Source organism: Pimephales promelas, chromosome 2 (assembly GCF_988280905.1).
Source record: "Pimephales promelas chromosome 2, fPimPro1.hap1.1, whole genome shotgun sequence".
Classification (NCBI taxonomy): domain Eukaryota; kingdom Metazoa; phylum Chordata; class Actinopteri; order Cypriniformes; family Leuciscidae; genus Pimephales; species Pimephales promelas.
The window spans coordinates 13,666,727-13,680,110 of record NC_142770.1 but is presented as its reverse complement, the minus strand read 5'-3'; the positions used below and the strand labels follow the sequence as shown (position 1 = coordinate 13,680,110).

The window sequence follows — 13,384 nt, the reverse complement described above, 5'->3', positions numbered from 1 at the left end:
CAAATCCTCTGTGTGACTTTCCTTGGTGGTTGTCACAATAAATGGCTCACTTGACCTTGACAGTTTCACAACAAGGTTTTAACCTGGCATGGTTTTGGCAGGACATAAGCACTGTGGGCCACTCTTGTCTTAGTGAAACTCATGGTCAAAGTTATCTGTATTATGGAAAAAACCTTGAAGCAGAAATTTTCACTTTTTGGATTTTAAATAGTGAAGAATCTCTTCTCACATGACCCTTAGTAAGGGATAGCTCAGGATCAAGTTGGGAGTCTGTTGGAAATTACAGCTTGAGCTGCCTAGATACTATGAAAAGCCAAGTGTGTATATATACACACATGGCATGTCCAAGTTCTTTTCTTTACCAGACTCAGTGGTTCACACTCAACAATGAGTCTTGGAAATTGTGAGTGTGCATACGATGTTTTTATTTCTTTTCCTCTAATTACAGTTGATGCGTTGCATCAACCAATAACGATCTCCCAAATCCCCCAACCCACCCACTTACTAAGACACAAAATGTAGAAGACTAAAGAGACTACTAAACCCTACAAACAATTATACACAGAGAGAGAACGGCTGCTTCTGTGTTCACCGAGCTGTCCAAACCACAGATTCTTCCTTTCTGTCAGAGGTCTGGCTGAGGGACCTACAAGACTCCCACATGGCCTACATCTGAGAATTGCTACACAGCCTGTGAAATGCTGTGGCCGGGCCATGATGACCGACATGGCATAACCTGTCAACACAGTTGCCTAACCTTTGATAAAGCCGTTTCTCTTTTCACACACAAATCACTTGGAAAGAACAGACCACGTGCTTGATGTTTCCATTCCCAGAGAATAGCTACAAAGCCCAATGAGGGATTCTCCAAAGCCTCAAACTCTTTCAGACCAGAGTGTAAATTATAACTGTGCTTTAAATACAGTTGTATACTCTCTTTAGGTGTCTTCTCATGGTAGCCTCCCCAAGTGAAGCCTCTGAGAACTAGCAACCCAACTAATTATACAATCCACCCCATCAAAAAAAAAACACATCCATCCTAGCAAATGATTGGAATGGACTTTCTGCATCTCTGAACCATTTGAAGAACCACCTCCTTTTAAGTGTATGCACAAATCCAAGGAACCACCAGGCGTTGCTTTCTGCAGCAGTGTTTGAAATCAGGCTTTGTATATGAAATTTTTCAACTACAGTGTCAACAACCGGCAGGCATTAGCATTTTAAAAAACCTCCCCGGGAATCTGACCTAGGCGCGGCCTTGTTTCATTGATTCCGTACTCTACGGCAGCATAGAGCTTTAAGGAATGCCCCAGTAATCCCTTGCTTAGACGGGGGGAGGGGACATGTGGTGTAGTGTGGTGCCAAGCACCTGTTTCATTAACATCACATCTTTTCTCTACCCTCTCCGCAAGCTCGTTATTCAAATTTCCCCGCTGTCAGGATACATTAGCAGTGCCGCGACGTTGGCTTGTCAGCTGTGGTAATTGCTGTAGGTGCTTCCTTTATGAGGTAACCCGCAGCCTGTTTGTTCTTTTGCTTTCAAGGAATTCCACACTTACGTCCAATGACTTTTGCAAACCTTGCCCAAAATGCTTCACTTAATGGCTGAGGTTGCCAAGGCCAGAATGGGCCATGCCCTGATTCCCTTGGAATCCTCTGGAAACAGAAGGCTGGAGGAAATGGGATCACCGGCAGGGAGGAATACTGAGAAATACCTCACATAGGAAGGATAGTGGTGCACCTCTGTTGGAGACATCTTGGCCAGGACAGATCCGTCCAAAAGATGCCCCTAGCAATCTGTAGGAATTGCCCACGGTTTCAAACTGGGAAATACGATTTTCCATTTGGTAGTTAAATGATATGTAATGTAATAATAAAAAGAAGTTGCTAATGGTAAAATTTGCAGTCTCATCTGTAAACAACAACAGCAATATAAATACAGGTGCAAATATTTTCCTCTCCTTTACCCAAATACAAGCCTGGTTTAATCCCTTAAAATAAATGACTCTGCCTATTAACCTAAAGTTAAACTGTGTACATCTACTTACTCTCTCATCCAATGTTAAAAGCACTTTTAAAAACTGATGGACTGACTAATTAGCATGAAAATTGTGAGATTGTTTACTGAAACCATGCCTTCATGCTTAAAATGCTTGTTTTAAACAAGATGGTGATTTTGTGTGTATTAACCTTTTTCCCCACATTGAGGAATGTGTGGGTTGGTTCTGTCTGTTTTAACCACATTATATTGCACATGGTCTTTCATCAAGATATTTCTGCTCATTATTGACTAAATGAAATGCCTGTGCCACACAATAACACTCTATTAAGACTCCATTCTTTATGCTGATACTTACCCTACAGGTTTTGACTAGAAGCTTAAAATCATTTGGACTGAAGAACATGTCTTTTCTTATTGAACGACAAAACAGCTACATCACATCCCAACCACCTTTTCATGGCTGTTTAAGAGGCCATATTCAGAAGCAGCTGTGTGCCCTGGTAAAACAGGTTGGACCAATCTTTCATTCTGAAGAGAAATAAGAAAAGAACCGAGTGGCCTGGTCACTGCAGAGCAACAACTAAAAGGGTTGGAAAACCTAAATACTTCACCTATGTACCATGCATCTCCTTCAGATCACGAAATTGCACAGCCCAGTGGAATCTAATTTCCATCCCTTAGGAAATGAATGTCAAAGCACTCTTAGGGAAGGTTGGGGGTACTGGGGGAGGGGTGTGTGGTGACTGTAGAGAATCTCATGAAGGATTTTAACACATAGTTTGATTCGATCAGTCCAGTCCAATAAATAATAACTGCCTTTTATTAAATAGTGGTCGACCTTTTAAACCAATACTGCCAATATGACAACTAGAGAGCATGGTGACCAAGAAAATAACACCCGATATACATGATAGACCTCGTACACATTTTAAGTTCGAGCAATTTCGATGTACACTGAAACCAAACAAACTTTTCTGACATAAGGGCTTCTATTATTCTGCCAAGCAGTGCAATCAGCCGATTAACATCATAATGGCCAGACACAAACCGATTTATCGATCTAGTTGATATATCAAGTCCCAAATTAGATTTATGAGATGATACTTAAAAACAATGCAAAATGAGCACACATGAGACCATCAAGCAAAAAATATAAGTCTAAAGGACCTTTATCAAAGAGTGGTCAACATTGGAGATTCATGCAGAACTGGAATTTAAATATTCATGAAACTTGCATGTTGAAAAGCAATGTACTGTGGCAACTGAAATTACAGTAGATGAAACAGGGGGTATAACAACAATAACATAACGGGAAGGTAGTATCATTTAAGCACATTTATTAATTGATCGAATTGGCTGCCTTGAATATCTCGGATACAAAACAGACCATTTAAAGCACATTTCAGAGTGGTTTGATTTGATCTAATCATGCCTTGATGAGCAGCACAACCTCGTCCAACTACAGTTTCACAATCCATGTGAACGTGTAGCCACCTTTAATGACGAGACAAAGGGTACAAACACACTTTGTTTTAGCCTGTGTGTGAAATGCACTAAAGCGCATTGCGCACCAAGCAGACGGTCATTTTACTAAGTAAAGTAGTAAGGCAACTTACCGGGGGTCGATTCTGGGGAAACATGGCGAATAACGGGGTCGATGCGGTTTGAGGTTCTTCTGTTTCGGTGTTGTGTTAAACGTTGTTTCAGAAGAGTTTGCACCTTTTGCGGGTCTCAGACGAACATTTGGCCCTGTTTCGGCGGCGCCAGGCTCGGTCCGCGTATTCCTCGTTCAAGACTCCCTTTGTTCTGCTTTATCGCGCGATATAAGATGCCCCCAGTCCGGTATCGAGACCCTCAATACGACGCACCACGAAATATCAGAATGCACGCGCTCGGCCTTCAGAGCTCCCCCGCCCTTGATGTGTTTTACTGATGAAAATAATAAAGAAACCAAGTGGATGGCGAGCTATCGTGCTCCCAAGACGCGACACTCTACGCAGCCGCAGCTTCTTTTGTCTCGCTCTCTCTCCCTCTCTCTCTCTCTCTCCTTCCTTTCGACCCTCAGCTGTTTTTCAATGGGACATGCGAGTTGTTTTCTTCAAGAGAAACGCATGCCCCCCGCCCGTGCAAAAAAAGAGAAGGGGTTTGGCTTGTAACCAGAAGCAAAGAGTTAAATTCTCAAGTTACACTCATTTAGAGTAGAACCCTTAAAACGCATGGATTGATCTGTTCAGTGCTGTGTTTGTTTATGTATGTGGGTCAATGACAAATAAGGATGATTTTTGTGAAAAATATTTATGTTTTTATTTTTACATTCATGATTTGGTATCACAACATATTTTTTTCTTTTGTCAAATCAACTTTAATTTATAATAATTATTTATATGGTTCAGATAACATATTATTATAAGGTTTTATTACACCAATCTCCTTCATTGTAGGCTTTTAACTCAATTTTTTACATTTAAATGAACTTAAAATTTGAAGGCAGCCAGGTTTCAATATTTGTTTACAATGCAGGAGTAGTAGCCTACCATCAAGAAGTAGTGAGTTCACACAACCTAAGAACGTTTTTGAAGGAGACATATTTTTGATTTATGAAAACAAGGACATTCTTGGGGTTACTCCATCTTCATTTTTTTTTTTATGGCAAATGACAACAAAATGGCTACCTTAATTTCAGTTACACCACTAACCTTGATTTGGCAGACAAAATGAATTAATAATTGAATAAAAAGTATGTAACTGTTTGCTTCAATTATAAGAATGTTACCAAACAACTGATGCCAACATTTTTTTCTTTTTGTTAATGAATTTAAACTTTATAATGAGTCTTTAGTTAGGCCATTTGTGATGATCCGTTGACCGTAACACCACCTACACATTTATATAAATATTGAAATATAAAAACTTAATTAAATAAGAACTTCAACATGCAAGTAATATTCTATAGCCTATACTGATTTTCGACGTATTTTAGTACACTAATATAAAATACAAGCATCACGCCATTGACTTTATGTGCAAAATAGATGATCCAAGATGTCAAATAGCTAATATATTGATAAAGATGCATGATTAAAATAAATAGGTCAAATAAAATCTCAGCACAAAATGTTATATTTTGAGATGTGATTGTCTCTGTCGGCTACTCACACGCTCTCTTCACATTGTCTAATTTTATGCACAGGACTCCGATTGAAAAATATGGGTGCAGCTAACTGTACAATGATTGAATGAAATCTCCACGTGGGGTTTGACCCAGCCACAATCAACACAGGCTGCGCTAGCCAATCAGCGTGAAGAGAGACCCACGTTGGGTACGCTGACCGCTCTCTGATTGGTTCGCGTCACAAATATAGAACCCCAAACGTCAGTCAAGCGCTCAGAGCGACCGAGAAAACCATTTAACCCTTTCGGTGCGCGCGGTGGAGACATTTGATTTCAAATTCCTTTTGTGATGTAAAGTAGTTTTTTTTCCTATCCTCTCCTTTTTATTACTTTAAATCGGTTTGCATTGTTTCAGGGCGACCACAATGAAATCCCACGGCTAGTGGTTTAAAACGAGGGCATATTTCCTATGTAAATCTGTCATCTGTTAATCATCTGCTTATGAAATGTCTTGATTTGAAGATTCCTAAGATAGTCAGTCCTGTATTTTGATCTTTGATCTCGAAGACACATGAAACATCCCTTCGCTATGAAGATAACATGCTCCTGGGGACAATAAGAACCAGTGTGCGACCTAAATCAAATCTCTTGTGAGTGTGTGTGTGTGTGTTACTCTGGGTCAGGGAATACATCTTAATATACTCACAAAGGTATTATAAACCCAAGGAATCATGAAATATCTTGGATAATTTTTTGACAAAACAATAAGAACGACAGCTATTTTCATGCACCGCCGTGAGATAAAAAAATCAAATACGTAGTAAACTCTCTTTTAATGTAAAGAAATGCAAAAACGCATGAGCTATTTATTAGTATTCCATTGGCATGACCCCTAGCCGGGCTCATAATTAGAGAGGCAGATATTGAAAAAGCAATTTTCCCACTGTAGAAATCACTACCTGGCAGCAGTATGGCTGAAAAACAGAAAGAAGGGATGCAGAGGAGGAGAGAAAAAAAGAGGGAAGGAGGAGAGTAGGGATCTGCTGAAAAGAGAGATACAGATTTACAGGATGTATGAAGACTGGAAGTCGAAGGGGGGGGGGGGGGGGGGGGGTCAGTATTGCCATTTTTTCCCCATGAATTTTAATGCACAGACCCAGTCTCATGGCCATATTGGAAACAGTCATAAGCAAGTCTTGCTGCAGGATGTCTGATATATGATGTTTGGTGTGTGTGTGTGTGTGTGTGTGTGTGTGGGCAGAGAGAAAAATAGGCGTTTTTAAAGCTCAGATTTCACAAAAGTTGAACAAGCAACAGTCAATAACTCCATTTTTCAGATCAGACGAAAAACGCCTTTGAACCCTGTTTCCACTGGGCCCAAGAAAGCCGAACAAAAAGACATTTTTATCCCCTACAATGTTTGACAGAGACGTCCTTCACAAGTAACAAACTTGATCAATGATCTTCCCCCGTAATTCACTTTCACAAGCAACCCACACAAAATTGCAACAAAACAGCTTTTTTTGAAAGCTGAACAGAAAAAGACCAACTTGATCGGTTCTGGGAAAATGTGCTTTTAGCATTTAGAACTGCAGTAGGGAATATTTAAAGGGATAGTACACCGTAAACAAAGTAGCTGATTATTTTATTTAAAGGGATAGTTAACTTTGAAATAAATTTTTGGTATGTTTTAGCTTACCTTAAGGGCATCCACGATGTAGGTGTCTTTGTTTCCACAGTATTTTCAATTTTGACATTTTTCGGTCAAACCGTTCTTGTCTGTCAGTCATATAATGGAGGTCTATGGTCACCACCTCAAAGAGCATGCACAGAGAAGTCCAAATTAAACATGATTTAATGACTCGTAAATGTAAGTACACACATTGATGGCCTAAGACACGAAATGAGCGGTTTGTGTGAGAAAACGAACAGTATTTATATCGTTTTACCTCTTGTAATCACAGTCACATCCAAGTGATATATGAAGGTAAAACTTCCGAAATTTCTGTGTAAACAATGAGCGACGTCAACGCTCAAGGGATCACTTCCGGCGGACCGTTGGACACGGTTCAGTTCGGTTCAGTTGGACAGTGGACAACTCATTCGGATCAGTTGGACATGGCTGTGGTTACACGAGGTAAAAACGATATAAATACTGTTCGTTTTCTCACACAAACCGCTCGTTTAGGCCATCAATGTGTAAAACATATGCGTAAAAACATTTACGAGTCATTAAATCATGTTTAATTTGGACTTCTCTGTGCATCCTGACCATAAACCTCCATTGTATGACTGACAGACAACGGTTTGACCGAAAAATGTCAAAATTGAAAATACTGTGGAAACAACGACACCTACATATTGGATGCCCTTGAGGTAAGCTAAACATATCAAAAATTAATTTCAAAGTGAACTATCCCTTTAAGTACAATCAAGATGTTTACGTCATTTCAACTTAAATTACAAAATGAGTCGAATCTGAACACTGAACTAATCTTAAAAGTGAAATTTCCAGATTTTTTAAGAGACATATTGACCTTGGTAGTCAAGAATGTCTTCAGGGGACCCCTTTATGACATCATTTCCTGTTTTAAGAGGCTTTTGTTTCATTGTGATGTCAGGACAATGTCACCCTGACATTATACACATGTATATTTTGGGACTGGGATATTCCATTGGAGGGATAGTTCACCCAAACTTTCAAGCTGAATTTCTTTCTTCTGTTGAATGTGAATCCAATTGACTTCCATATTTGAAGCTTTGGAACAACTTTTCATGTTTGGGTGAACTAAAAAGGCTTTTGGTTTCCCCTTTCCCTAACAACATACATTTTCCATGGTGGGATATATTGTTCCACGCACTGGATTGAAAAACATACCTGCACACATATATCAAACTGACAGTGCTGACTTCACTTTCTCCAATTACAGAACTATATTTAGAGCAGAAATGGTCACTTATTCAGTGGCGAAGCGATAATTTGTCTGCATTTGTGTTGGTTGCTCTCATGTGACACTCGTAGTGTACTTGATAATCTGCCTATTGAGATTGCTGCAACACTTAAAGTAATATGGCCTTAAGAAAGCTCGTAAACTTGATACACACTCAACCACTTTTGTATAAACTCAACATTCAAAACACTAAAGAAATAAAAGGAGAAGTAAGAAACTGAGAAATGAATGGATGTATTGGTAATGAAGGTCTGCGGCCTCACGATTGGAGGCGTGTGAGTTTGTTGCCTGGCCAGTAGGTGACTGACAGCTAGACAAGGCTATTCTGTTGTTGTGATCCCTCTCTACACACACACACACACACACACACACACACACAAACACACACCCCTCACAGACAAGCCCCATGTCAGCACGGAGACGGGAGGCTGATTTATTGGATTCTCCTCCCCTGGGAACCCCCTACCATCCTCCACCTTTTCCCCCATCCATCCATCCATCCCTCCCTCCTCCTCTTTCCTGCTTTCCCCAGGGGGCAGAGAAGGGGTAATGACCCACATCAGCATCCACACACACACAGAGAGAGAGAGAGACCCTATCGTTCAAGCACATTTGCACCCTTCACAGGATATCAAACGTCAAAAAACAGGAATCAGAAATTTCACGGCACTCATAATTCAAAGTATAATTAAGATGATTCATTCAGACAAAAATGAGGCTTCAACCTGGAACCAAGATTTGCATATACAGAGATATGTCTCAATTATCATAGATCTGTATCAATATGCTGTTGGCTTCCTGACAGTTCTTTTTTATTAGAACACATTTATATCTGATCAGATTGACAGTAGGCTTTTACAAAATTAACTATTTTGTTGTTGTATTTTCTGGCCACATTTATGAGCCAACTGCGTGATGACATAAATCTTAAATTCTTAAAGGGATAGTTCACCCAAAAATGACAATTCTGTCATAATTTACTACTTGTTCCGTTTCGTTTTGCTGTTGAACATAAAAGAATATATTTTAAACAAAGTTGGTAACCAGACAGTTGACGGCCACCATTTACTTACATAGTATTTTTTCCTTACTATGGCCACCGTCAACTGTTTGATTACCAACATTCTTTAAAATATATTTTTTGTGTGTTCAACAGAAGAAAAAAACTCATACAGAGTTAGAACAACATTAGGGTGAGTAAATAACGACAAAATTGACATTTTTGGGGGGCTGAACTATCCCTCTAATTATATATTTTGTTTTGCAAGTAAGTGATTAGCAATATGCTATGCTAATAAATAAAACAGTAGCTAATTATTAGCCTAATATATACTGTTTTATTTTTTGGTTAATATACTGAATTTAAATAAGTCTAATTTGTGTGCTCATTGTCGTAATTCTTGCAAACCCCCTAATTTGTTTCTAATAAAGACTGTAATTGCAGCTATAATAGTGACAACGTAAGCATGTGTGTTACGAACTCCGGCTGCCCCCTTCAGTTCATTATCAATATTGCAAGTGAGGGAGTCACATTCCCATTAAAATTCATAGAAGAGGCGTGTAATGCGGTGAACATGTTGACCGTGGGCGTCATTGCAATCCTCACATGTTGCGGAAAATTGGTGAAATAGATTCTCACGGTTGGTGCGTCTTTATATTGAGAACGATAAAGTTAGCTTAGCTAGCGGATCTCAGGGATGTTTGTTGTTTATTAAATATGGAGTATAATTGGATAACTTCCATAGTAATGCAGAAGTATATGTTGTACTTACTCGCAGACATGGTGAATTAAAAAAAAAAATCGCTGTAAATTGTCACTCAAAGATAGGAAGACACGATGAGACGTTTTCTCAGAAATATATATACCACATTTTCTGTTTTGTTGATTTGTCAAATATCATGTTGTGCCTCACGTGTTCACGCGGTTCTATGGTGTAATGGTTAGCACTCTGGACTTTGAATCCAGCGATCCGAGTTCAAATCTCGGTAGAACCTGACTTTTTTTCATCGATCGAATATCGCAAAATAGTAACCGGTATGCCGAAAACAACAACTCCTATGTGAACAATAAAGACGACAGACTTACCTGTATTGTCAACTGCTTACTGTTTACTACACTGCAGGCTTTATATATATATTTGTTTTTGTTTTAAATATTAACTTGTTTATCCAATTTTATTTTAAACAGTTAATAAAACTATTATTCCATCATAAATATTTAAAATATGCTGGATTGTGACAGTCTCAATATGTATCACGTGATTAAGTGAGTGACGTCCATTGTCCAGATATCATTACAGTACTGTATTTTTAATCGATTTTCAGGTAAAAACATCTTGACTGTTGGTATTCTGGCCATTTGAGAAATAACTCCTAATTAGTTCAATAAAATAAAACAAATAAATAAAACTTCTGCCAAAGGAGTATTCGGTCACGTGACAGTTAAGGTGTTATACTTGAAATGCCCAAGAGGAGTCAGTATAGCGCATATTACATGTTTCGAGTTCATCAATGTTCCTGCTATTTTAATATGGAGATCGTAAATGAGGGAAATATATATAAACTTAATAACATTTAACATGAATTAAAAACATGATTTTGATTTACTTTATTTATTATTCATTTGATCTTTCAGGGCCATACCCAGATGCAAACAAAGAGAGGTTTTGTCAGATTTAGCTAACTTCTGTTATAGCTAAGAAACCCCAACACAAATACACATCTCCTCCACCGATTTTCTTAGTCTCTCCACTTTCTAGATCTTAAAATACTCAATTTCTCTCCTGCCGTAGAACTCATATTTTCCCCCTTTACCCAATATCTGTAAAATGTGGCAGTTTAACAGACCCTGTATTTTCCAGGCCTGAGACACTGCTGCCCATTCCAGATGTCTGTGGATTCAGGCTCAAAGGTTAGTCCTTCAGGCTCAAAGAACTGTACTTGACTGTAATTTGTAGGTATACAATTCCAAATTTATTCAGTATACAAGTCTACTTGTCTTGACCACCACAACATGCTTTTCTGTGTAAGTAAGAAGGAAATTTTGCTTGGCTAGTGTTCAGGACAGGTTTTCATTGGATTAAGCATCTGTGCATCAAAGTTATTTTAATTAATACCTTACTAAAAAGCTATGGAAACGTTTACTTTGAACTTTAAAACACAATTAAATATGGAAACTTTAAGTTTCACTCAAGTATGCTTTTGGCTTGTCAAAGGACTTGTATTTTCTCCATTTTACGCGACTGTCGACAACTCGCAACGTGTACAACCGTCCAATGTGTTCTACCTGTAATAATTCCTCGCAGAGCCGCAGAGAACAGCAGCAACAGTGAGCGAGTATAAATATATAACCCATCCAGCCAGTGGTGGGTATGGCCGGGAGCCAGGCATCACTGACCCCTGGGCTGAAAGAAGTGTAGCATTGTCTCTCTGGGCCTCCAGCTCGGTGCATTTCAAAATGAACACAAGCCCTTCTGGATTATTTACTTTAGCCAGGCTATATGCCACATATGAGTCAAAATGACTATTTCCATAAAGGAAGAAGGCTTTCTCTGGGCAATAATGAACTGTAGGAAATTATTCTAACAACTAAGTACCTTTTGTAGCAGTTGGGCTTGCATTTATAAGCAGTAAACGAGAAAACCAAAAAATGATGTAAATGAACAAAGTTATGAGATATACAGTACCAGGCTATTGACATTTTAGAAACATTGCAAATTTAGAAAACTAGCCAAAACTCACCAATACTCACTTTAATGTGAAAACGTGCCCTTCTTTCCGCAAAAAAAAAAAAAAAAAAAAAGGTGATAACTTTTTGCCACACCTGCCAATGGCCGGTGACTTAAGAAATTTTACCGGCCATAAATATGTTTTACCAGCCATGAAACAGAATAATTCCAAAAGTTTTTCAGTCAAGAGCAATGAGTCATAGTGTCATATAGTGCCCCCTACCATTACAGTGTGCCCTCTGGTTGAGCTGAAACTGGAGCTGGTACTTACATAGTGCCCCCTACCATAACCGTGAAAACACGGAAAGCCGGAACATTCCGTCAATGGCAGGGAAAGAGTGAAAACAGTGAAAACACGTAAACACGGAAAGCTGGAACAGTGAAAACACGGAAAGCCGGAACATTCTGTCAATGGCGGGGAAAGAGTGAAAATAGTGGAAACATGGAAAGCCAGAGCAGTGGAAACACGGAAAGCCAGAACAGTGGAAACACGGAAAGCCGGAACATTCCGTTAATGGCGGGGAAAGAGTGAAAACACGGAAAGCCGGAACATTCAGTCAATGGCGGGGAAAGAGTGAAAACATGGAAAGCCGGGGCAGTGAAAACATGGAAAGCCGGGGCAGTGAAAACACGGAAAGCTGGAACAGTGAAAACACGGAAAGCCGGAACATTCTGTTAATGGCAAGTAAAAGAGTGAAAACACGGAAAGCCGGAACATTCCGTCAATGGTGGGGAAAGAGTGAAAACAGTGAAAACATAGAAAGCCAGAAGTGAAAACACGGAAAGCCGGAACATTCCATCAATGCCGGGGAAAGAGTGAAAACAGTGACAAAACGGAAAGCCGGAACAGCGAAAACACGGAAAGCAGGAACATTCCGTCAATGGCAGCGAAAGAGTGAAAACACGGAAAGCCGGAACATTCCGTCAATGGCAGGGAAAGAGTTAACATTAAAAACACAGGCAGCAGCAGGAATATTTGTCTGCGGTCACTTTAAGAGCTAACGCACATATCCAATATAATGTTACATATGTGTTTTATTTCTCAACTGTTTACGTTCAGTTAAGACAAGACTGACTATGTTTACAAGGATACTTGTCAAGACGGGTATTTTGACGAAATTTTGTATGAATATATCTGTTCAAGCACAAGAGGACCTGAAAGAGAGCTTAATTCAGTATTCGCGCACTGTCTGAGACACGGATTTGCTTTGGATTTTTCCACTCCGAAAACTTCCCACACTGCGCGCAAATAATGAATTGAATTTCCTTCCGTGTTTTCTTGAACTTGAATATTAAATTTTTTCTAGGCTTAAACTTTAGTGATGATGCAGCACTGGCTCGTCAATGTTCCCGTTCACGTTTGTTCTTGTTTTCACAATTTCGCATTGGTAAAATTCTTAAAAATGTTAGCGCCCAACTGGCGATTTACTCACCAACACCAATTTTTAATGCTGAAACTGTGCCGCTACTTCTCTTAAATGGGGAGGGGCTTATAATAAGGAACTTGCGAGCTCATGTTTCACCCAAATGCAACTGTCACCATTACTTCTTAGTATTCAATTGTAGTGGAAATGACCTTCATAGTATACATG

General features: G+C 39.2%; 1 protein-coding gene and 1 non-coding gene across 10 annotated transcripts in view; one reads left to right on the top strand and one right to left on the bottom strand.

The window, feature by feature from the left end:
• Positions 1-4,268, bottom strand: part of tle2a (TLE family member 2, transcriptional corepressor a) — a 32,823-nt gene extending 28,555 nt beyond the window's left edge. For all 9 annotated transcript variants that reach the window (XM_039694885.2, XM_089116406.1, XM_089116407.1 and 6 more), the window contains exon 1: positions 3,619-4,268. In XM_039694885.2, the coding sequence (XP_039550819.2) occupies positions 3,619-3,642 (24 nt within the window). In that variant the 5' untranslated portion in view covers positions 3,643-4,268. The remainder of the gene's footprint in view (positions 1-3,618) is intronic.
• A 5,719-nt stretch (positions 4,269-9,987) lies between these two features.
• Positions 9,988-10,059, top strand: trnaq-uug (transfer RNA glutamine (anticodon UUG)). The gene has a single exon. It is a non-coding gene; the product is annotated as a tRNA-Gln (tRNA).
• Positions 10,060-13,384: the final 3,325 nt, after the last annotated feature.